The 26639-nt window shown below is 34.3% G+C and overlaps 1 protein-coding gene across 2 annotated transcripts in view; it reads left to right on the forward strand.

Annotated features, from left to right (window-relative positions):
* Positions 1–26639, forward strand: part of CFTR (CF transmembrane conductance regulator) — a 181946-nt gene that overhangs the window by 26576 nt on the left and 128731 nt on the right. For both annotated transcript variants that reach the window (XM_017535077.1, XM_037740808.1), the window contains exons 3-7: positions 2075–2183; positions 18181–18396; positions 21548–21637; positions 22519–22682; positions 23781–23906. In XM_017535077.1, coding sequence (XP_017390566.1) covers positions 2075–2183; positions 18181–18396; positions 21548–21637; positions 22519–22682; positions 23781–23906 — 705 coding nt within the window. The remainder of the gene's footprint in view (positions 1–2074; positions 2184–18180; positions 18397–21547; positions 21638–22518; positions 22683–23780; positions 23907–26639) is intronic.

Consider the following 26639-nt stretch of genomic DNA (forward strand, 5'->3'; position numbering starts at 1 on the left):
GCCAGATGGTTGAAGAATATTAACCCATTTTGCTCAATTTTGTGAGCATGGATTGAATCCTGTACATAACTTCAGTGTGCAAACCACATATCCATTCCAAGATTGTAGTCAGGACATGAGCTTTATAAGAATAAAACTTCTTCACTTCTGATTTGGGCCTGGTATGTGGTGCTACTAGAATCACACCACCAACTCTTGGTGCTAACAATTTGTGGCACCAAGTTGTTCAAGTTTCACCCATTAAACAAATTCCCCGATCTTGCCTTCTCCTCAGGTAACTACCCCTTTCTTTTTTTTTCTTTCATAGCTAACATTCTCTGTTCTCCTGGTCTCTCTACTTCTTCACTTTCATTTACATCTCAGCTTCTGAAATATGGTTTCCATCATGTTCCTAAAACTACACTGACCAGGGTCGCTAGATACCTCTTATGAAATATAACGACACCTGTGTGCTTCGGTGTTGAGCACTTTTTGACATTGAACCCATTTCATTGATTTATGTACACACCCTTCCTTGGCATTCCTATCTGACCCATTTCTCCTTTGATGGAGAAGGTGAGTCTGCTCCATACTTAGCTTTTTACTGTATTGTGAGTCACCAAATGTTATGGATGGGAGGTTAGCTCTGTGTATGAGAAAGGGTGAAGAGTGTGGGGAGGTAAATAGATGGAAAAGGTAATTAAGCTTTATAGAAAGGCTCTCATTAGCAAGCTTCTGCGGGATGCCAAGATCCATTCTCAGAGATTGCTAAGCTTGTCTTCAAATATCAGTTGTATATCACTCCTTTATATTTTTTGTTTGTTTGTATTGTTTGTTTTTGAGGCAGAGTCTCGCTCTGCTGCCCAGGCTGGAGTGTAGTAGTGTGATCTCAGCTCACTGCATCCTCTGCCTCCTGGATTCAAGCGATTCCCCTGCCTCAGCCTCCTGAGTAGCTGGGACTATAGGTGTGAGCCACCATGCCCAGCTTATTTTTGTATTTTTAGTAGAGATAGGGTTTTGCTCTGTTGGCCAGGCTGGTCTTGAACTCCTGACCTCAAGTGATCTGCCCTCCTTGGCCTCCCAGAGTGTTGGGATTACTGGCATGAGCCACTGCTCCTGGCTTATTCCTCCTTTAGAGTGATTTAGAGCCATGTTTAGTTATGGTAACTTGATAGTAATGGGAATAACCATTGATGAAATGTAGCCTTTATCTAATCGTTTATCTAGTTCTTTCATGCTTGTGGTTCATGAAATTTTTCATCTCTGTACAGTTTCAAAATTAAGATGATGATAATATTTAGAGATAATTTATTCCTTTGTGAAGAGAAAAAAGGCTTTTATTAACAGAAATCAGTGGCAATAATGTAATAAATACAATCAGCTGGTATTCCTATAGTATTTAAAAGAAAACAGAATGTTTACTAGATTTCAGCCAGTTTTCAGACTACTTGATGTCTATTCTTACTATAATAGAAAATATGTAATTTGATCCTGTGCTCATTTTCAAAGACTTTTACTCTAATAAATGATTTCAGTAGTTTAAAATGAAGTTTAATTATATTTATCTTATGCTTCTACTTTTAAAAACAAAGTCTAACGGATTTTTCTCATGTTAAATAACAGAAAAAGCCACCTGACATTTTAACTTGTTTTTGATTTGACAGTGAAATCTTGTAAAATCTGCCATAGCTCTAAACAGATAAAGATCAAGGTGTGAGGGGAAAATGTAGGATATTTATGTGTTTATTTTTTCCACCTTGTTCTAAGCACAGCAGTGAGTATTCATAAAAGTCTTACTTTCTTTGTCCACACTTTCCATTGTTCTTTAGAAGCTCCACACTTTTCTTTAACACATACAATGTGGCCTTTTCATGAAATAAATTCCCGGCACAGTGATATATGGCAGAGCATTGAAATTTGCCGAATATCTGTCTAAGTGTTTGATGTTGGAGAGTCTCCATGAGGTTTTGTCTCTGTAATTACTTGGGTTAGTCTCCTTGGATATACTTGTGTGAAACAAACTATGTTAAGGAAAATAAGACAAGTAAAATGTTTGCACATGCAACTTATTGGTCCCACTTTTTATTCTTTGCAGAGAATGGGATAGAGAGCTGGCTTCAAAGAAAAACCCCAAACTCATTAATGCCCTTCGGCGATGCTTTTTCTGGAGATTTACGTTCTATGGAATCTTGTTATATTTAGGGGTAAGGATCTCCTTTGAAATTCATTATGTATCACATAATTATATGTTAATTTTTGTGATTCTTAAAGGAGTAGGAAATCTGGTGAATAGATGTAAAAATATAAAGGATGAAACCAACTCCAAACACTAAGAAACCACCTAAAACTCTAGTAAGGACGAGTAAAAATCCTTTGGAACGAAAATGTCCTGGAACATGGGTGGCAATTTACAATCTCAATGGGCTCAGCAAAATAAATTCCTTGCTTACAAAATTATTTACTGTTATGACTCCAAATCACATTATCTTATCTATATGAGATTACTGATGCCTTTTTTTACAGTATTCAACAGAGAATGTCAGAAGACAATGTTAGCAGAATTAGGTCAAATGCATCTAATTACGCATATGAACGTTTGTAATATTTTGAAATCATATCTGCGTGCTGAATTGTTTCAAAGAAAAATACTAAAAATTTAAAATATGGCAGCAAAGTTCCCTTGCAATATATTTTCTTAACATCTTATGTGTTCACTAGTATGAAGAGTTGCACACCTGAAAATCAAGGCTTTGTGGTGCTTAAGTGCCTTGCATGTTCCCCAGCTGGTGTCCAATGTGACTCTGATTTATTATTTTTCTACATCATTAACACATTATTTGAATCTTTGGTTGTAACCAAAGATTAAAGGTGACAGGTTTAAGACTTATTTAGTCTTCAAGTTAAGGCTGTACACAATATTCACTTTGGGGTATTTACTTCCCATATGGATTAACTTGTGTTCCTATAGGTCTTTATGCCTCAGGAAGTTAAGCAGTACTACAGTGCCTCCCAAAGAAATGCCATTTGAGTTACATTGCTTAAAAAATTTCAGTTCAAATACCCCACGAAAAATACATTTAAAACTTATCTTAACAAAGATGACTACATTTAGATCCAGAATGTTCTCTAATGCACTTGACAATTTTCTAGAATAAATTTTTCTGGGTTTTGAAATCATAGATCCATAATATATATTCATATGAAAATCTGCAACCATTTGGAAATTTGGGGGTAAAAAGTATTTTATAAATTTAAATGAGGTAGCCGGAGAATTAAAAGTCTTTTAGGTTCCCTTTGAGATGATTTTTCTCAATCAGAGCACCACCTAGAGCTTTGATAAACAATTTTATTTACAGCTTCTGATTCTATTTGATGTAATTTTTAGAAAATAAGTTTTACTGTGTGCTTTGAATCAGGGTATGGAGTACAGTTCACTCTGATCCTATCATATAAATCATGTAAGTATGTAACGTTTTCAAAAAATGATTGTTGGATTGAAGTGAGTGATATTACAAGCACTTGTTATGTCATAGCTAAGATTTCAGTGAAACTCAAAATTTCCCCTGGTCGTGTTCTCCATTGCATGCTACTTCTATTGATTAACATAAGCACTGCTGAGTAGAAGCTGGACAGCGGGTCTAATTAGGAGGCCCCTTTCTATGCTCTGCTTGGCTTGTAAAATAATTTATTTCTGTAGAACCCCAAACATAGTAGTTTCACATGAGCAAAAGTGCCCACCTAGATGTCAAAGTTTGTATGATACATGCACTTATCTATAGAATATTTTTTTGTCTGATGTATGCCAAAAAATAAACATGATATAGAACAGTTTGATATTTATTGAGTACCTAACCTGTTCTAGTTCAATATGAAGCTCTTTATGCAGATTATTTATTTTTCCTAGTAACTCTATGGAGCAGAAATTATCTCTAATTTACATAATAGGAAATTGAGCATCAGGGAAATTAAGTAACTTTTCTAAAGTCACACATATGGTAAATTTGAGTGTAACCAAGTCTCTTTAGCTCCAAAGACTTTGACCCTTTCACTGAACCAGATTATGATTGCTATTAATATGTAATTATAATGATTGTATTTACGTACTCAACAGAATGGTAACTCTAGTAACCAGCCTTGGTTCTGCTGAGCTTCTCTGCATCTTCTCAGGAGAAACAGGCTACAGAGCTTGAAGGCTGAGGATTCTTCCAGGGTCACTTCAGGGGCAAATCTGAAGAAACTTCACAACAGGTAGCAGGACAGGAATCGATGCGATCTTCTTACTTATACCCTGGGGAAGGAACTGTGTGAAATCTACCCAAGAACCACTCATGCTAAGGGTCAAACCTATAGATAAAATAAGGGATAGGAGACTGGAGTAGATATGGAGAAAGACTAAATTGTTCTTGAACTTCTCAAGATTAAAAATTTCCCAGCAAAAAAGATATTAAAGCCCTTCATGGAGTATTAATTATCCATGCACAGGAGTGAGTGGAAAGGTATTCCTGAGCCTGAGGCTACAGCTCTGGAATTAGCAGCACATTTGAAGGGCAGAGTATGTTTTTACCAGCTCAACTCCTGCTGATAAGCAGTGAAATATTGGTAAGTAAAGGATTCTGGGGGGAAGAAGCAGCTGAAATATGTATGGTGAGAAAACAGAGAGAAGAATATTTATATTGGAAATGGCATAAGTGTGATGAGGCTATAGGTCTTTCAACCTCATTGAAACTGCTGTAACATTAAAACAGGGATTTGCACTTCTCTAATGACCAGTGATGATGAGCATTTACAACAGATGCTGGAGGGGATGAAGAGAAATAAGAACACTTTTACACTGTTGGTGGGAGTGTAAATTAGTTCAACCATTGTGGAAGATAGTGTGGCGATTCCTCAAGGACCTAGAAACAGAAATTCCATTTGACCCAGCAATCCCATTACTGGGTATATATCCAAAGGATTATAAATCATTCTACTATAAGGACACATGCACACGAATGTTCATTGCAGCACTGTTTACAATAGCAAAGACCTGGAATCAACCCAAATGCCCATCGATGATAGACTGGACAGGGAAAATGTGGCACATATACACCATGGAATATTATGCAGCCATCAAAAACGATGAGTTCATGTCCTTTGTAGGGACATGGATGAACCTGGAAACCGTCATTCTCAGCAAACTGACACAAGAGCAGAAAATCAAACACCGCATGTTCTCACTCATAGGCAGGTGTTGAACAATGAGAACACATGGACACAGGGAGGGGAGCACTACACACTAGGATCTGTTGGGGGTAAATAGGGGAGGGACAGTGGGGAGTGGGGAGAGATAGCATGGGAAGAAATGCCAGATGTAGGTGAAGGGGAGGAAGGCAGCAAATCACACTGCCGTGTGTGTACCTATGCAACAATCTTGCATGTTCTTCACATGTACCCCAAAACCTAAAATGCAATAAAAAAAATAGATTGTTGAAACTGCTATAACATTACTCTTAGAAATAGATTGTCATACTTTTAGAATGCCTACACATTCTTAGTCCCTCTAAGCAACGGTAGTTTTGGCATAAAAATATTTGGTTGGTTTCAGCACTGATGAGAAAAGTACTATAAAATTTGCTGTTAACTGTGAAAGGTTAAGAAAAAGAAAATGCCATCATGAAGGAGCTAATCTTTCTGAAGTACTGCTATAATTTTAAATCATATTAGCTATGGTTCTCACCATTAACTATGCACTTGTTTTTTTCATCTGACTCAGCAGCCAGATAGATACAACATTGTCTTTAACATTTAAGACTCCTAGCATGGAAGAGAAACTGGCTGTTGAAAAACTGAAGGTGAGAGTTAATCTAGGATAGTTTGAGGGAAGCCGAGTAGAGGAAGCTCTGTAAGCAGACTGCTGAGAGAATATGATTATCACAATGGATTTATTATGATAAGAAATTCACAAGCATTCACTCAAAAATATTCTTGATTCCTAGGCAGCTATGGGCATGTTTCTACCAACAAATTGAGGCATATGTCAGTGCAGCTTAGGTCAGACTACTTTTTTTCATTAAAACTCACAAAACTTAAGGACATGAAGAAGTCCTGGTACTCATGCTGCCAGACCACAGTCTATATGGAAAAAGAGGATCTCTGCCCCTTATGTTTGGATAAAAACATTGGGTAGGCATTTGAATACAAGCCTACTGCTAATGTGCGGGCCATGATCTTTGGCCCCCTAAAGGTTTGCTGAAAAATTGCTGACAGGAGGCAGATTGATTAATAGAAGGAAAGGCACACAAATGTTTTTAACCTGTTTAGATGGGAGCCTTCAGGATGAAGACCCACCCTCTCAGTGCAGTACAGAAGCTTGTATACCATCTTGAGGTTACAGAAAGAATGAGGATTTGGATTGTTGTAAAACAGGTTTCAGTGTCAAGACAGGTTATAAGAGGCAGAAAGGAAGAGGCTTAGGTAGCAAAGGGAGTCTTATTTTGTAGATAAATCCTTAGCAGCCCACAGAGAAAATAGATGGTAAATGTTTCTTTTCAGACCTGGGCAGGTGTCAGACTCTTAGTTAATCTCTCCTAGATTGAAAAAAGACCCTTAGAAAGGGAAAACCTGGCTGCACTAACAGATTTTCTACAGATGCAAATTTCTCAAAAATATAGCTGTGCAAGTCCACTTCTAACAGCTGGGCCTGTGGCAACCATTTCAAAATATGTGAATGAAATATATGTAGGGGTAAACTCTTTTTATTTATTTCACTAAAGAAGGGATGCTGTTCTCTCGGGAATTCTGTGCATAGAGAGCCTGTGCCTTAAGCACTTTAATTTATATATGTCTCTTCCTGTGACTGGCTACCTAGGGACTGCTGTCTCCAGCAAGTCTTCTAGATGTCTGCCATGTAGAATTCCTTTCTCATCTCTGTCTCACCTCCTTATCTAGCTGCTTCTCTAACCCCAGCAGTGACTTACATGCTGCACTCCCCACAATCTCCTATGTCCTGAATATTTTTACCCCATCCTAAACCCTGTCTCTAACACAGCTGCACTTTCTTGTGCTACCTACTGCATTGCATATCTTCCCCTTAGTCCCCATGATGCAGTTCTGCCCTACACCAGAAAATGTAATTTAATTGGTCTGGGATAAAACCTGGGATGCTGTCATTCTTGAAATGTTCCCCTAAGTGATTCTAATTATATAGCCAAGGTTGAGAACTTGTAGACAGGCACCAGCACAATGACTGAATAATCTGACTTTTGCTAGATCTAAGGTAAGGGGATTGGAGAGTGGTAACCATAGAAAAAACTGCTTAGTTTAATTGCTTTTTATTTCTTCTAAAAAAAAATCCAACAATGGGATACATGTGCAGAACATGCAGGTTTGTTACATAGGTACATGTGTGCCATGGCAGTTTGTTGCAACTATTGACACATCCTCTAAGTTCCCTCCCCCAACCCCTGACTCTCCTACAGGCCCTGGTGTGTGTTGTTTCCCTCTCTGTGTCCACCTCTTCTCAATGTTCAACTCCCTCTTGTGAGTGAGAACATATGGTGTTTCATTTTCTGTTCCTGTTTTAGTTTGCTGAGGATGATGGTTTTCAGCTTTATTTATGTCCCTGCAAAGGACATGATCTCATTCCTTTTTATGGCTGCATAGTATTCCATGGTATATATGCACCACATTTTCTTTATCCAGTCTATCTGTGTGCATGTGTCTTTATAGTAGAATGCTTTATATTCCTTTGGGTATATGTTCAGTAATGAGATTGCTGGGTCAAATGGTATTTCTAATTCTAGACACTTGAGGAATCACCACACTGTCTGCCACAATGGTTGAACTAATTTACATTTCCACTAACAGTGTAAAAGTATTCCTATTTCTCCACAGCCTCACCAGCATCTATTGTTTGCTGACTTTTTAATAGTTGCCATTCTGACTGGCCTGAAATGGTATTTCATTGTAGTTTTGATTTGCATTTCTCTGATGATCAGTGATATTGAGCTTTTAAAAATATGTTTATTGGCCACATCAATGTCTTCTTTTGTGAAGTGTCTGTTCATATGATTTGCTCACCTTAATAGGGTTTTTTTTCCTTGTAAATATGTTTAAGTGCCTTGTAAATTCTGGACATTAGACCTTTGCCAGATGGATAGATTGTAAAAATTTTCTCCCATTCTGTAGGTTGCCGGTTCACTCTGATGATAGTTTCTTTGGCTATGTAGAAGATCTTTAGTTTAATTAGATCCCATTTATCAATTTTGGCTTTTGTTGTAACTGCTTTTGCATTTTCATCATGAAGTCTTTGCCCATGCCTATGCCTGAATGGTATTGCCTAGGTTTTCTTCTAGGGTATTTATGGTTTGGGGTTTTACATTTAAGTCTTTAATCCATCTTGAGTTAATTTTTGTATAAAGTATAAGGAAAGGGTCCAGTTTCAGTTTTCTGCATATGGCTAGACAGTTTTTCTAACACCATTTACTGAATAGGAGCTCCTTTCCTTATTGCTTTTTTGTCAAGTTTGTCAAAGATCATATGGTTGTAGATGTGTGGTGTTATTTGTGAGGTCTCTGTTCTGTTCCATCAGTCTATATGTCTGTTTTGGCACCAGTACCATGCTGTTTTAGTTACTGTAGCTTTGTAGTGTAGTTTGAACTCAGGTAGCATGATGCCTCCAGCTTCATTCTTTTTGCTTAGGATTGTCTTGGCTATGTGGAGTCTTTGATTCTATATGAAATTTAAAATAATTTTTTTCTAATTATGGGAAAAATGTCAATGGTACTTTGATGAAAATAGCATCGAATCTATAAATTACTTGGGGTAGTATGGCCATGTTCACAATATTGATTTTTTCTATCCATGAGGATAGAATGTTTTCCATTTGTTTTTGTCCTTTCTTATTTCCTTGAGCAGTGGTTTGTAGTTCTCCTTGAAGAGTCCTTCACATCCCTTGCTAGCTGTATTTCTAGATATTTTATTCTCTTTGTAGTGATTGTGAGTGGGAGTTCATTCATGATTTGACTCTCTGCTTGCCTATTGTTGCTGGAAAGAAAATTCATCTCCTGTTTTTATTTGTGAAATTTTGGAACCAAATCTATTTGCAAATTAGAAATTGCTTGTGATCATAGTTTTGCAACTTAGATTGGATACGAGAAGATGAGGTATTAGCTCTTTCATTCCTTTTAGGAATATGGTGCATCTTTCATTTTTATTGCTACCTACTATCCTTTAATGACTAATGATTATGACATGGTGAAACAAAGTAAAATATATATGATGCAGTAAGTTTGTATTTTCTCCAAAGCTTCAGCATTTTTTTTTTTTTTTGGTAACTCTGTTTGGATCTGCTTTATGCACTGATACCATGAACTTATTTTATAATCTTAAGCAAATGAAAAAAAATTTGTCTGGACCTCAGTTTCCTTAACTATACAATTAAAGGAAACTGTATACTATAGCTATAGTTCAGTGTAACATCTCTACCATAACTTCCATCTTTTAAATTTTGTGTTTATGACATGGGGTCTAGAGAAATGGTATTTTTCTTAAATTACAGTGGTGCTATAACTTAATTTGCTAGGTCATGTTGAACTGATAATGATATGTGAACAGAGGGGCATCTGAGAAGAAACCAGGTTGTGTTATAACATTTTTGTTTTTGATTTAGGGTTATGAATAAGGGTGGTGATGGGAAGGGGACTTTGGACTCTAAATTCCAAAGTCCAGTTCAAATATTAGTTTTTGTTTATTTTTATTTTTAATTTTTTGTAGGTACATAGTAGGTGTATATATTTATGTGATGTTTTCATATAGGCATGCAATCTGAAATAAGCACATCATGGAGAATGGGGTATCCGTCCCCTCAAACACTGAGTTACGAACAATCCAATTACACTCTTTATCAGATCACAGTTTTGCCAGTTACTAGCCATGTGATTTTGGGCAGGTTACTTAAATTCTCTTTATCTCAATTTCATTATTGTAAAGTGGAGATAATGATAGCACATATTTTATAGAGTTGTTGTGAGAATTAAATGCATTAAGCACATAGAATAGATCCTGGCCTATAGCAAATGCTCTCTCTCTATATTTGGTGCAAAGGTAATTGTGGTTTTTGCCATTGAAAGTAATGGCAAAGACCACAATTAACTTTGCACCAATCTTAGTATATGAAAGGGATATATATATATATAAAACCTATATATATATGCCACATACATATGTCTCTGTCTAACCTATTATAATATATAATATAACATAATATATAACATATTTAATTTATTATAATATAGTAATATATAGTCTAAATAAATATATATTACTATAATTAATATACTATATATAATTTTAATATATAATAGGCTATAATATATACATATATGTGTATATATATACCTTTCATATACATATATAGCAACAATAATAGATAAGAAAATAGAAAACATATATGTATATATACACACACACACACACACACATACATATAGAAAACATATATATATATATATATATGTTTTCTGCCTTTCTTTTTTAGAGGCAGGGTCTCGTCATGTTGCCCAGGCTGGTCTCAAACTCTTAGGCTCAAGTGATCCTCCTGCTTTGGCCTCCTGAAGTGCTGGGATTTCAGATGTGAGCCACTGCACCCATCCCTATATTTTTAAATAGACTCTCTACCTAAGTGCACAAATACTCATTATTTACATTTACTTATTTCTGTATATATGCTATAAGCAAATCTTGAAGCACCAGTTTGATTTTTATAAGGCACAGGATTATATTTCGCTAATACTTTAAAATGATAGGTAGATTCTAGTATTATTTTAGACATTAAAATTAATATTTTAATACATCTTTCATTATCATATTGTCTTAACCAAACCTATTATTGCTACTATTTCAGCAAATCCAGGAGCTTTTTCTTATGAAATATGATGAATATAGCTTAGATTTCTAGTGGAGATGTTACCAGTAATAATTTATGAAATCAGTAAGCACTAAAAGGAAAATACCAAAACTAAAACATTTTGAATTAGTCATTGAATCTAAAAGCATAATTGAAAGGTAGATTTTTTTTTTTTTTTGATTCTGTTCTAGGTGTGGTATATGTGTATTTATGCAAAAACTATAAACAATTGTGGCAAAGTGAAGGAAATATTTAAAAATAAACCTCTTAATACTTCAGTGGATTAAGCATGAATATGTTTTTATTATCTATGATAAATATGAAAAAATTCTTTTTCTTAGCAATTTGTATGAAGCCAAAAACTATCATGAGACTCTGCTGTGTCAAAATAAACAAAAAAAATTGACACTCATGTTTATCCTACCAAAAGCAAAATTGTAAACTTTTGCTTTAATATATAAGCCAGCATTCTTGTATCCTATGATAAGTTCTGAGTGCAGGTGTGTTTGCTTTCTAAATTTTTTTGTATACGTTTTCTTTTTGTTATTGTAAGTAATATGAAATTTTTATCCAAATTTTAATTTTTCTTAGGTATTTTTTCTGATGAATAATCAGAATGATCAGATAATTATTGATAAATTTGATGTTAATTCTTCCATTTCTTTTCCCATAGGAATTTATACTTCATAAAGGGGAGAGGTGATTATTACATAATGTGCCATTTATCTGCTTCTCCGTTTAATGTGTTGTGAATGCCTTTCCATGTCATTAGATGTTTTTCTACCTAATTACTTGCATGACTCATATGGCTGTACCATGATTTATTTAATCAGTTCCTCATCATTGAATATTTAAATTGCCTCAATTTTTTTACTACTATAAAAAGTCCTTCATTACACACCCCTTTAAAAGCTGACTCTTAGAAGATTTTCTTGACTCTTTACCTAAATGTACAAATACAAATAAATTGCTTTCCAGAAAAGATGTACTACTAATTTACTTTCCTGATACTAAACTACGAAAATTCAGTCCTAAAAATAGATATTTTAAAAAATGTTTTTCAAAATGCTAGGTGAAAAAGAGCATATTACTATTTTTATTTGCATTACTTTTGGTTCTTAGTGAGTTTAAACTGTTTTTGTGTATTAACTATGCAATTATATTTCCTTTTGTGTGTGTGAATTGCCTTTCATGTTCTTTGTGTGTTTTTATTTTGGTGTATTTGTTTCTTTCTTGATACATGAGAGAATATTTTCCCTAGCCTGTTAGTTGCCTTGTAATTTTGTTTCTAGTGAGTTAATTTTTTTTAACAATTAGAAGTTTCAATTTTTGAAAAATTTGCTGGCAAATCTATGTATCTTTTTCGTTTTCTGCTTTGACATTATTCTTTTATAAAGGCCATCCCACCCAAATATTATGTAAGCATGCATCTATGTTTTTATTACTTCATCTTTTACATTGAAATATCTACTCTATTTGGAATTTATTGTGATGCAGGTATGAGGTAGAAATCTAATTTCAAAAAGGTAAGTATCCAGTTTTTCCATCATTTATTGTGTGATCTATTCTTTCTCCACTGAATTAAAATGTCATATTTTATAATATATTAAATTATTACATGTGCTTGGACATGTTTCTGGACTTTCCAGATAAATCAGTCTATTTCTTTGTCATCTCATGTATTATTATGGCTTTATGATTTAATATCCAGTAATGTAAACCCTCTGACACATTATTTTTATTCCTCAAATATTTTTGACAAATTTTTTTCCAAATGAAATTTAGAATCATTTTATTCATTGATTCAACAAATATTTGTTGAGTGGATATTCTGTGCTTGGTGTTGTGCATGGTGCTAGGATTATTGCAAAAATTGAGACTGATGGTCCCTACTCTTATGGTATTAAAAATTCACTTCCAAAAAATCTACTTCAAATTTTGATGAAGATTGCACTAATCTTATAACTTGGGGGAGAATGTAATATTTGTAATATTAAGTTTTTTATTTCAGAAAGTTTTAAGTCTTTCCCTTTATTTGACACTTTTAAAATATGTCCCAATAATGTTTTGTCAGATGTGTGTTTTAAGATACATATCTTACTACTATTACAATGTATCTTTGGTTATATTGTTACTATGAATGGGATATTCATTTAATTGTTAGCATGTTTGATATATAGGAATCTATTTTCTTAGCATAGTTATATTTTAAACCTATACCTATTAAACTCTTAATTCATTTAAATTTGTTACACAATCATATTGTATGCTGATAATGATACTTTTTGTTCCTTCTTTCCAATATTTGTACCTAAATCATTTTTCTTGTTGAGTTATATTAGCTAGAAGTTCCAGAAAAATGTTAAATGGTAGAAATAGCTAGTATTCTGGTTTTTTATTGACTCTAAAGGTAATGCATCTAGACTTTTATTAATTATGGCATTGATTGTTATTTTGAGGAAGAAATTCTTTCTCAGGTTAAAAATATATCTTTATATTCAAGTTTATTAAGAACATTTATCAGAAACAGATACTGAAATTTTATCAGATTCCTTTTCAGTTGTTATTGAGATAATCATAGATTCTTCTGTATTCTGTTAATTAATTTCTCAAAATTAAACTGTCCTAGTATTCTTGGGATAAAGACTTATAAAGTACTGTATATTTAAAACCAGTGAAAAGTATAGTGATGATTTTATTAAGTGACCTCACACAACAGAAAACAATATAGCCTTAGAAGTTTTCGAACTGATCATTCTACTTAGAAACAACTCTGCTTTGGGATCAGAGCTGTAATTTTTAAAGTCAAATTATCTTGATATTAATTCATTTAATGTAATTGCAAACCTGAGTTCAGTTTTCTGTGTTTTTACCTGAACTTTCCTTCATGATCTGAATATCTAGAAAAAGCAGACTTTCCTACCTCTAGAAACATTTGACCCTATCCTAGATATGCATTACAATTTTTTAACCAGAAGTGGTTAAATAATTTAGACTCATCTATAGTAACTTTGAAGCTCTGATCTTAAAGTCCTGTGAGAAATGAGGTATATAACTCCTAGAAGATAAGGAGGTATTTTTAGACTTCCAGATTTTCCCTGGAAGACTGATCTAAATTGAATTCCCAAATGATCCCCACCAGGAATGCAATCACTTGAGTTGTTTTCTAACCTGAGGCCTTCTACCCAGATGGTCTTCTGAACTCACACACTGTTCAGACTTTCATCCCTCTGAGTAGAAAACAGCCATAGTCATGGCAGGATGAGGGCTAGGACAATTACCCAAGGAATTCTTAGCTTCTGCCTTGTGAGTCTGCAGATTCAGATCATGTAATCAGAGATATTAGCACTGGAGGGGACGTCACAATTAACTCTCTCCACCTCTTAGTTTATCAGTGAGGAAAATTGTCCAGAGCAGGGAAGTGACTAAAGTAACACTGCCAATGTAGGTAATGTGCTGGATAAGAATTTGGAATTCATGATTTTGAATTCAGTGTCTATTTTACCATCACACTGGCTTACACATTGATATCAGGCTTCTTCTATTATTGAAGTGAACCATTAAGTGAATTCCATCTTGATTTGTGTTTGATAAAGAGTAATAAACTATTTTATTAAATACCCAAAATAATTGTACATTCCTCCTTCTTACACGCAAGCCTCAGTTTGCTTGTATTATTTCATGTGGGAGCAAATCAGGACATTTCTTGTGTCTCTGAAAAAAGCCTGAATAACGGAGTATAGGCAGCTTTCTTCTACCTAGAATATAGGGTCTATGTTTCTCCCAGTCATTCTGGGGATAATTTTTGTAAAGGATTGCACTTCGTGGATTAAGCTAGGTAACAGTTACCAGTGTTTTTTTCCAAATAAAAAAATCAGGTGATATCTGTAAATGGTTCCATTGTAAATATTAAAGAACATGCTGCTTAAAACTGATTAAGGAAAACTATAGAAAGGGAGGGATTTTAGAGTGCTGATTTTGTCCTGGAATGGTAACAGCTCCATGTGGTGGTGGGGTTTATGTTGGTTTGCTGTTTGCAGATGATCTGATTATTAGAATTTTTTCATACTGCAAATAAACTGCATTTTAGTCTGTAAACATATGTCCATCCAGAGCAATGCTACCAGTTCTTTGTAACATAGCCACTGTTGTTAAAAGGATGACTATGTCCACTTTGGTTAAGGAAAGATGACAATTAACTCAGTAATGACAATATGTAAAATAGGCATTACAAACCAGGCATGGTGGCATGAGCCTATAGTCCCAGCTACTTGAGAGGCTAAAGCCGGAGGATCTGTTGATCTATAGTTTTGAGGCTGTAATGTGTTATGATTGCACCTCTAAATAGACCTTGAACACCAACCTAAGCAACAAACCAAGACCCTGTCTCTGAATTAAAAAAAAAAAAAAAAGGCATTCCATTCAGTTTGATATACAATTTTAATTGTTTTGTTATAAATTACAACTGAATAACAATTTAGCAAATAAGTCTATCGTGATAGAGAAAACAAGTTATAGAAAATATAGTGGAGAAATCCAGTGGAAAGGAGTTTAGTACACATTACTCAAAAGGAAAAAAATCATACAAGTCTTAACATTTCTAACGTGAAAAATTCTGAGCTAAAATTTTGTTTGGTTGCTAAAATATTTCCCTTTTTTCTCAGAAGGTTATTTTTAGCATTCCACAGACAGAAGTTACTTTTTAAAATATTTACATACTTGCTTTGCAATGTATTGTTTATCAGTAGTTTTATATTCTTAGAGATAATCTATCCATTCTCTCTCTGTTGATATCTATCTTACATATCTGTATAGATATATATTACGAGAGAAATGAGTTCTGAAAGGGGAGAAATATGTTTATGCTAATCATGATATAAGCAATTTGACTTTATAAGCACTGTTCACAGGTCATACTCTTCCAGTTATTGTCTTACAATGAACAAGACATGATGCTTTATCTGGTATGTATGGTAAATAATGCCTCTTGCTCTCTGCCTCAAGACCACATGTGATACTTCTAACATGAGTAGCACAAATAAATCCAGTGTCCTTGACTGCAACTCAAGAGAGCATTTTGGCCAAGTATAAACCCACTAGTCATAAAAAAAAAATCAAATCAAAGTAAATTGATGGTATTGACATTTGTCTATGACAAACAACACAATACAGAAAAATTCTGGGATAAAATATTAATCTAAAATAATTTTAAGTATTAAATATTGCTACTGAAAGCATACTCTTAATAATTGTTTGTAGTGCAGATATATTTATAATTTTAAATCCAAGATTTATCTTAACTGTACATTTTTCTAATTTAAAGGAGTTTTTTTGAAAAAAAATACTTGAATCTAGAGAAAGTTTGGCAAACACCTGTGGAACTTTGTAAAACCATCCAAGGTAGCACTTTCTCTGACTGCAGTAGCTCAGGAGTAAAAACAACACAACTTCTCCAATGTATGGAAATGGGCAAATGACCCAATTTGTTCACAGGATGGCATGTTATGCAGCACTTAGAATAAATGAGTTGGCTATACAAGTATTGATAGGGATAAATGTGAGAAACACAGTGTTGTTTTTAAAAAGTTGGAAAAAGCACAATAGGATACCATTTATATAAATTTTAAAACCTCAAAAGCCATTCTCTCTTGATATATATTCTAAAAATCCACATATATGTAATAGAAGTACAAAACATATAATACACACTATATAGTCATTTGTATACTTATTTACTCTTTCAAAAATATTTCAGTGGATATAGCAAACTATTAACATGTAATATTTGGGGAGGAGGTTAGTGATTTTCTTTTTAGAAAAAAAGAAACTGCCTGTCTGCTATCATTCAAACTCACACTTAAAATATGGCTATGTGAGTTGAGAGAACCATAATATTCCAAGTTTGTGATTAGTTTGGAAGCTTTTTAAAAGTTTGAATGTTTTCTTGCATTCAGGGCCTTGGTTGACACAGTTAATTAAAAATAAAACATTGTATATAAAGCACAGAATGAGCAGCTACACAAAGCTACTCAACGAATGACAGCTCTATATGGGTTAGGATTTCTTGTGGGAGTGCCACTGGATGTAGAAAGTATGATCATCTATTGAGAATGTGGGGGCTAGAGATACTGGATACTTGAAGTTTAGAACATACATTGTAGAAAATAGAAAAAAAAAAAAAACCCAAATTAAGGGATGAGGCAGAATAATGCTTGGCAATATAGGGGGTAGGGGACAGTCATGCTTGGTAATACATATTTAAAATAGAACCAATTATCATAACATCATTTCCTTGCAGGGCTACCCTCTGATCCTTATTTTACTAGGTCATTATAAAACAAAGTGGGGAATTATGTGTTCTTCGCTTTTGAAGTCAATTTAGCAAGATGTGTAAGAATTAGACATCCTGGGTTCAAAATCCCTGGATTCAGATCTATTCCCGTATATTCAGCAGACGTGGTAATAAATTCGCTGGACAATTTGGTTTAGTAGTTGATTGCGGACCCTGATGAGGTATATTTGGTAGAACATAACTTCTGTTCTCCCTCATTGACTCACAAGCCTTTGAGGAGTCCAGGAGTCATTGGAATCTGGGCTGAGGTTGAGGTTGCTGGCAAACCCCTTCACCAAAGTCTATTCCTACTGCTGACTGAGAAGGTACTAATATTGGAAGTGGCTGACTTTAAGTACTGCTAGTGCTTGTGTGGTCCTCCCTCCCATAGCCAGCTCTGCCTTATATAGTTGCCTTGAGAAGCTAAGTTCATTCTGAAAATAATGCCATTCCCCAAAACACTTTTGAAAGTTCTAGTCTGAAATTACATCAAGTCACTTGGTCTCTTTGGCCTCAGTTTCTTCATCTGCTGGTTGAAAATAATACTGTCTACTCTGTAGCAAAGAAAGTCTCTATAGTGAAAAAATAAAAAAATAATAATACATACTCTGATACTGAAAGTTGTTACCAAAAAAGAAGAGGGAAATGTTTTAGAAACTGTTAGGTGAGTGCTATGTAGATGTTACTAATTAACAAACCATTTTGGAAACTATACTTTTTATTTTGTGGCCACTATTCACTGTTTAATTAAAAATACCTTATGTGTAAACTTGCCTCCCAATGACTTTTGCTATAACAAATCCCCACTCTTATTTCAAAGTACCAAGATATTAAAAATAGTGCCAAGTGTTTCACATATGGTATGACCCTTTATGTAAACTCAATTTAAGTCTCCTCTAAAGATGAAACATCTTATATTGAAATTATCAGGGTGTTTTATGAGAAAGAAATGAAATTTAATTTCTCTGTTTTTTTCCTTCTGCAGGAAGTTACCAAAGCAGTACAACCCCTCTTACTGGGAAGAATCATAGCTTCCTATGACCCAGATAACAAGACAGAACGCTCTATTGCGATTTACCTGGGCATAGGCTTATGCCTTCTCTTTATCGTGAGGACACTGCTCCTACACCCAGCCATTTTTGGCCTTCATCACATTGGAATGCAGATGAGAATAGCTATGTTTAGTTTGATTTATAAGAAGGTAATACTTCCTTACACAGACTCCATGGTACATATATTCTGTATTGTAAATATTTTAAATGCCAAATTAGGTACTGAGCTGGTACAAATCACAGATACACACTGAAATTAATGCCATATGCCTATGAAGCAAACGACAGGAATAATTAATGCTCTTAATTATCCTTGATAATTTAATTGATTCAACTGATAATTATTGAATGTCTTCTGTAAACTGCCTGTGTTGTAGGGTTTTTTTTTTTCTCCTAATCATATTATCATGTTTTTGGAATCCATGGTTTCCTGTTAAGATGATTCACCAGCCTACATAAAAGTAATTGACAAAATATCATCTTATGGCAAAATGCTACATATCTTTATGTTCAGTAAGAAGAGTTTAATATATAATTGTTAATGATAACCTAAGCAATAAAAGTTTTCATCTACTAATTGTCACAAGCAGTAGTATCCATGGCTTATTTTGAATTGGATTTTTATCATCCTGTGAGCCCTACAAATTTAAAGTTTTTGGAACAGCATGTGCATTGAAACCATAGGAACCTACTCTGCTTTTCTGCATGTGTTGTCCAGACAAGAGCCCAAGTTGCCAGGGCATCATTTAGGTGAATTCAAATTAACATTTAGGTGCCTTACAAACACAATTTAAGTTTGTCTCAAAGGCATGTGCTTTCATCAACCTAATTCACTACCATGTGTGACTAACTTGGATCTGCAAAGTCATTATAGAAAGCTGTTTCTGATGGACTAATTTGGATATTGCTTTACCCCTCTCTTTCTTCTTTTACTACTGTAAAAATGTTATATATTAAATACTTGGCTTATAAGGGACATTGATCTGAAATCTGCCTCTAGCAAATAACCCATAACACTTCCAAGATATAACTGCAAGGTCGACTGTGTTGTAAAACCTCAATAACTGTACTTTATTGTTCAAAAAAGCCTTTTATGAAGGCAGAAGGAAAAAAAACAAAAAAACGGAGTCCACAGTTATCACCTCAGCTGCAATCTCATCAGTTCACAAGTACCAGGAAAACATGTGATAAATCAACAAAAGTTTTATTTTGATCCAAACCTTTACGTAAGTGAGGACATTGTTAGATATCATTTAGAATGTAGACTCTGCACAGCTGGCATATCAGAGAAAGTTGAATTCAGTTTAATAAATATTTATTAAAAATGCTTGTTATCTTAATGATAATAGGATGTGCATGACAAACTTTTAAGTGATTAGGTACACCATCTCATTTGATCTTCCGCACAACACTTAATGGTAGGTACTATCATCCCTATCATATGGATAAGGAAACTAAGATTTAAAAAGTACAGAACATGGTGTAGACACTGCTTCAAAATTTCTAAAATAGGTAAATCACAATCTTTGAACTGGAGGGTTTTCCAACCACTAGGGACAATAGAGTACTGATATTTAGTGGGCAGACTTTACTGCAGGGAGAGAGAGGCATGGGCTAAAGGGGTACAGAAATCAAATAAGGGGCAGGTTAGTTTATAAACAAGTCCATATGTAACATTTAGCACAAATACAGGATATAGGTGCTTTCAGACCCAGATGCATTGATAAAAAGTTAGATGGCATTGTATTTGTCTTCCTTTCTCAACATTGAGTATCTGTGTTCTTGGCCAGTTTGATTTCTCTCTCTAGCCACCCTTATTGGCCTACATTGGCATTATCACCAAAGAAGGCAATCCCATCTCTGTGTGGCTTTGGTTTGGTTCCTAAAGTGAACTTTGTGTTTACTCTTCCCAGGTCTCATGCTTTCCCATATCTGACCTGTTTGGCCTCATGACCAGGATATGTGGGATGGTTCCTACAATGTTCCAAAGTTTGTAACAGAGCTCTCCTCTGCTTTGTTCCAAATGCTGCAACATTTTACTTTAAATAATGAATTTAAATACAAACTAACTGAGCTTTGCCTATACTTTTCAAGAATGCAGAAATAACTTAATTTTAAAATATTCATTGAGTTCTTACTGTGCACACAGCTCCATGTTAAGCCTTATGCAGGACTCAAAGTCACTTGAGACTAAGCCTGTTACTGAGTCATGTGCAATTTAGCTCAATGGATTTTCCCCCTTCATATTGCTCTGATAATGTTTTGGAATTAAGTGCCTTGATTCCTTCTTTTCTCTGCTTATCTACACAGTTTATTATTCCAGACCATCTCAAATTCTAACTCCTCAAGAAAATCCTTCCAGATTTTTCTAACCAGAAGTTTTAACTTTCTCTTAACTACCCTATTACTTTCTACTTTCCTTAACTCATCTATCACATTATATTTAGTTATTTATATACTAGGTTGCTTTTGAAGAAATAATTACATTTTAATAAATCTTAATAATCATTGAGGCATCAAGTAGAGTGATTTGTGTTTACTAAATGCCCAACAAATATGTGAGAGATTCACTTGAAACTAATATTAGATAATTCCCAATCAAAGTGAGCTAATAGCAAATCAGTTCTTTTTCAGTTTGAAGTCAAATTGAGCAAAGTATGACTCTGATCTTCCATAATCATAGTCAACTTTATAATTTTAATTAAGTAAATTTAATTGGTAGATAAATAAGTAGACAAAAAATAATTTACCTGCTTAACTATTTTTCATATGCCATTGCATTTTTCTTTGTAAAATTTAAGGATTTTGTTGTTAATATACTTTTTCACAAAAGTATTAATTACTCAGCTATTCATCACATACCTTTATTGACTTTAACAGTAATTTTATTCAAAAGAGTTAGTATAGGACTGCATGAAAAATTCAAGGTCAAGGCTTAATCTCAAATTCCCCTCCCTTTGGCTCTATCTTTTAAAACAAAGCCAAAAAAAAAAATCCCATGCCATATAAATGGGCATTTAAGTATAATATCATTCTCATTGTGAGGAGAAAAAATAGTTATTTCTCTCTAGATGCTGGAAAATAAAACAGCTAGAAGCATGCCAGTATAATACTAACTGTTAAAAGAAATATATATGAATCTGAGAAGATAGTAAAATGGATGAATAGAACATAATTTTCATTACCTTTGCTTAATAATGAATGCGTAATAACTGAATTTCTCAGTCATATTATAAAGTTACTTAAAATATATTTGTATTTTGTTTGTTGAAATTTTCTAACTTCCCGTTTTTCTTTTAGACTTTAAAGCTGTCAAGCCGTGTTCTAGATAAAATAAGTATTGGACAACTTGTTAGTCTCCTTTCCAACAACCTGAACAAATTTGATGAAGTATGTACCTGTTGATTTAATGTTTTATGCACTATTGTTATAAATTATACAATGGAAAAGGTAGAGTTTTCCTGGGTCACATAATAGTAATTAGTGGTTAAGTCTTGCTTGTCTCCAGCTTCCCTATCCTGGAAACTGAGAAAGGTAAATTGTATAGCATAGCACCATTCTGGGGTTTGGTAGAACCACCCAACTCAAAGGCATCTCAGGCTGTTGTTAATAAGATTTTTCAAAACTTAATTCTTATCAGATCTTGCTTCTTTTTAATACTTTAAATCTGTTATATACTTTGGCTGAATATGATACTCGGAGGAATTTTTGTTCTATATTGTCTTTTGTGACAAATTCAAGCTCCTTGAGGACAGATAATGTGTTTTACTTATCTTTGCATGTCCAGTACTTAAAATAGCATTGGACCCACAGCTGTTACAAAATTAATTACTGTTGAATTCAGCAACTATTTATTCCTAATGTCTCTGTCACTTGACAGAGATGTGCAGTTGTGTGGATTGAGTCTCTAGAGAGAGTTTTTTGTTCTCTCATGTCCTGTGCTGTGGTTCTTGCTTAATCCAAAAAGAAGTGAGTTGCTAAAAACCTGGACATGATACTTAAGATGTCCAATCTCAATTCCATTGAATAAAAATATACTTTAAAATGCACTTACTTGAAATTTGTTCTTTGGGAAAGCCTAGTCTATATGTAGAATGTTTAAGCACATTGCTATGTGCTCCATGTAATGATTACTTGATTTTAGTGTGCTCAGAACCATGAAGTGTTTTGATCATATGCTCCCTGTATTTGCTTTCTTTCATATATGATTGTTTGTTTCTAGGGGTGGAAGATAAAATGCCTCCTGTTTTTGCTGTGCTTTTATTTTCCAGGGACTTGCATTGGCACATTTTGTGTGGATCGCTCCTTTGCAAGTGGCACTCCTCATGGGGCTAATCTGGGAGTTGTTACAGGCCTCTGCCTTCTGTGGACTTGGTTTCCTGATAGTTCTTGCCCTTTTTCAGGCTGGGCTGGGGAGAATGATGATGAAGTACAGGTAGCAACTTATTTGCATAGCTTGAAAATTTTAAAAATTATGTTTTCAAAAAGCCCACTTTAGTAAAACCAGGACTGTTCTCTACATAGAACTGTGATCTTCAGTGTAATTAAAAAGCCTTTTTTTTTCTTTTTAAATTCTTTTTTGGAGGCAGAGTCTAACTTTGTTACTCATGCTGGAGTGCAGTGGCACCATCTCGGCTCACTGCAACTTTTGCCTCCCACGCTCAAGCAATTCTCCTGTCTCAGCCTCCAGAGTAGCTGGGGTTACAGGCACATGGCACCACACCTGGCTAATTTTTATGTTTTAGTAGAGACACGGTTTCACCAGGTTACTCAGGATGGTCTTGAACTCTTGACCTCAGGTGATCTGCACACCTCAGCCTCCCAAAGTGCGGGGATTACACGCATGAGCCACTGCGCCTAGCCTAAAAAAGACTTTTTAAAGTGGTATAAATATTACTTCCTGTATCAATGGGAAATTTTTTGTTTGTCAGTCTCTAGAATTTCTTTATAAATATGTTGATTCAGTTCATTTTTTAAGATATAAAACAGCTAAAAATGGATAAAATATTTATGTGAGTTAAAAGGAATTTTTGTGTAGAGTTTATTAGGTTTCACGACTCTAGTTAATGGATCAACACACCAGAGCCGTAGTCACTTTGTATTACAGAATAACTAATACCAGTGAATGAATGACTTACACCAGTCACTGCTTATGATAAAGGGCTTCCTGAGTAGGTAGAATATGACATAAAGTATAAAAATTTTGGAGTCAAATAGCTCTTTGTTTGAATCCCAGATTGCATACTTACTAGTTATATGACCTTAGTCAAGCCAGTTCACCTCACTGTCTTTGTTTTTTCATCTCTGAATTGAGATACCCACCACTCATAGACTATCGTAAGGGACAGGGACAGTGCCACATAGGAGGCATTTACTAAACAGTAGTTGTTATTTTTGCTACCATCTATTTGATAATAAAATAAATGCCCATCTTTTTAACAAAAGAAATATGACTTAAAACCTTGAGCAGTTCTTAGTAGATAAAAATTTGACTTGTTTTTCCTATGAGATTGATTGACTGATTGATTTACAGAGATCAAAGAGCTGGAAAGATCAATGAAAGACTTGTGATTACATCAGAAATGATTGAAAATATCCAATCTGTGAAGGCATATTGCTGGGAAGAAGCAATGGAAAAAATGATTGAAAACCTAAGACAGTAAGTTGTTCTAATAATTTTAATATTGTTAGTAATTCTATCCCTAATTTAAAAAATAAGTTTGTCATGGTAGACTTTCAGCTCATATTTGATGTTTCTGGCAATCAAATTAAGTTATATCAGTATTCATGCATTAGTTTCATAAATTCATTTTCATGGGCTGTAGTTTTATGTAGTTGGTCCAGGGTGTTATTTTGCACTGTAAGTGTATTATATTTATACCTTATTAAAGAATCTGCTGCATGTGTTCATTGCTGCTCAATATATTTATTTCATTGAAATGATCAAGATACTGAAGGGTGATTAGTAACTCAGATGGAACTAGTAGCATATACAATTCTGAACCAAATAAATGATTTTCTATTATTATATCTTAATTTATGTGTTATGGTACATTAACAATGAAAAAATTATATTTGATTACAATATGTTTGTTCCTCCTTAACTTGGGAATGACATAGGATAAAATTCATAAATTGTGTTCCTACAAATCCTCCACTTGAAGTGAAGTCAGTTCAAGTAATGAAAGGTACCTCCTGAGATAGAATCAGTACTTGGCACCCATCCCCAGTGTTCTTTCACCTCATATAACCTTTCACTGATTAGCAAAGATTATGTCCAACAAAGAAAGTACAGCACAGACTGAGATATGATTACTGAGATAAATTTGGGTAAAATATAAACTACAGCATTTCTGTAGCAGTGACACCATTTTTCTTCAGTTGAGCTCCATGTTCTACAAGCTGCAGTCAAAAAAGGTTCTAGGAGACTGAGTGAAAGTTGATACACTGTTGAAAGGACAAATAATTTCAGCACATGAGAATTTCACAAGGAAAATATACTAAAAAGAGAAGTGCCTTTTTGGATGATGTCAGTATGGGTTATGGGGAATTCAGGCTGCTGAGTCCAGTATACAATGGTAACTGAGCTGCAGGTGTGTGATTGGAACAACAAAAGAAATGCTGAAATATTAAGTCCTTTGCCATGTAAATAGAAAGAGTAAAAGAGCATTTATTTCCCAAACATTATTGGTCACCTGTTTTTGTTATGCCTTTCAAGATAAATCCAGGAAAGGAATTGCATTTTCTTTCCAGAAAACAAGATCTTGGGGGAATTGTTCAATTGGTAGAAGTTGTTTTTCTCATTAACAAGTGAGTGTTCCATTACACTTGCTTGCTGCATCACTCTTCTGCCTGCAGACACATGTATAGCAAGGGTGATGACGAGGGTATCAGAAGGTCTGGTTTTCTCAAAATTCATGTTAAACTCATGGGTAGGTCATTCTTGGTGCTGACTTGACTTTGGTTTTTGTTGCTATTGTTCCCTCTTCCTCAAAAGATGAATCTATCCTCTTACTTGCTATTTCTGTTTGATATATAGCAAATGTTTGGTTGCAACCTGTATAATCTGGCATGAAATTGTCACCTGAAAAGGCTAGGAAGTGCTGACGTAAATATGGGAAAGCAAGAATTGCTTCTACTCAAGAGAGCAAATATAATGTTCTGGAAGAGATTGGCAGAATTCACATCAAAGGAGTGATTACCGTAGCCTGGGCCACTTGTTATACTGGTCAAAAGTCTGTGCGAAGCTCTCTGAAAATCTACTCTTTTATTGCTCTTTAGTAATAAAGTTACTTTCAATTTTAAAAATAAGAAACTGATAAAATATTTTTATGATTCATAAAATGTTACTGATTATATTATGGAGAATATACTTTCTGGGTAATTCTTATAAATGTTCTTGGATCCGTTTTTGTTTCTTATAGTACCTCTTCTTTGTGTTTTTCTCAACTCTTTCTAATATATTTCAATAACAGTTCAACAAATTTAACATTTTTATAAAAGGTGTTTTCTATCATTTTATTAATACCAGCCTAGTCCATGTTTTTCCTTTTCTTGTTGTGGATAAAGAACACACATTGTAAATTCAAAGTATATATACCTCTACTGTGCTATTTAATCTTGGCAACAACTCCACAAAGGAGATGATATATTTTCCTTCTATAGAGGTGGATTCTGTAAAGTTTGAGGGAAGAGTGACTTGCTTAAGAGGGCATAGCTATAACTGGCAGAACCAGGATTCAAAGCCAGGTAAGATTCCAAAATCATAATCTGATTTCAGTATCATATTACTGAAATAAGTAAATATTAGACCTAAACAGACTGAATTGTAATCTGTGTTGGACACACTGAACTCCATTTTCTTCATCAGTTGTGCTCAGATTACATTTTAGTTTTCAGACTAAAAACAGAAAAAAGGATTCCCTCTTAGTTCTGAGAGTGAGAATGGCTTTTCTGAATTATACAAGCAAGTAGAACTAATGCACAAATGCCAGGTACCCACATTTACTCTGCCATGGCACAGTTGTTGTCCCCTTCCACCAGAGCTCCCATCTGTATTCTGGTTAACCTTTCCTCGTGCAACAGCTGGATGGGGAGGCTCACAAGTGATTCCAATTGTATGGCTTCTTGAAGACTGGGACTGAGTTGAAGGCAGCGTTGCCCTCTGCTCTCTCTGTTTTCTGCCTGCTGGATCATTTAAGCCTCGCATGTGTATTAAAAAAATAATTTCAATTTGCATTTTACTCTAGAAGATTGTATAGTATAATGTAGTTGCAGATAATTACATTGAAATGAGACAGTGAGAATGTAGTATCTACTTTCATAATTTTTGAAAATCTACCAGCAACTTGAATCAAAAGAATCACTTGGGTTTTTTTTGTTTTTTTTTTTT

Source organism: Cebus imitator, unplaced genomic scaffold (assembly GCF_001604975.1).
Source record: "Cebus imitator isolate Cc_AM_T3 unplaced genomic scaffold, Cebus_imitator-1.0 Scaffold90, whole genome shotgun sequence".
NCBI classification, from domain to species: Eukaryota; Metazoa; Chordata; class Mammalia; order Primates; family Cebidae; genus Cebus; species Cebus imitator.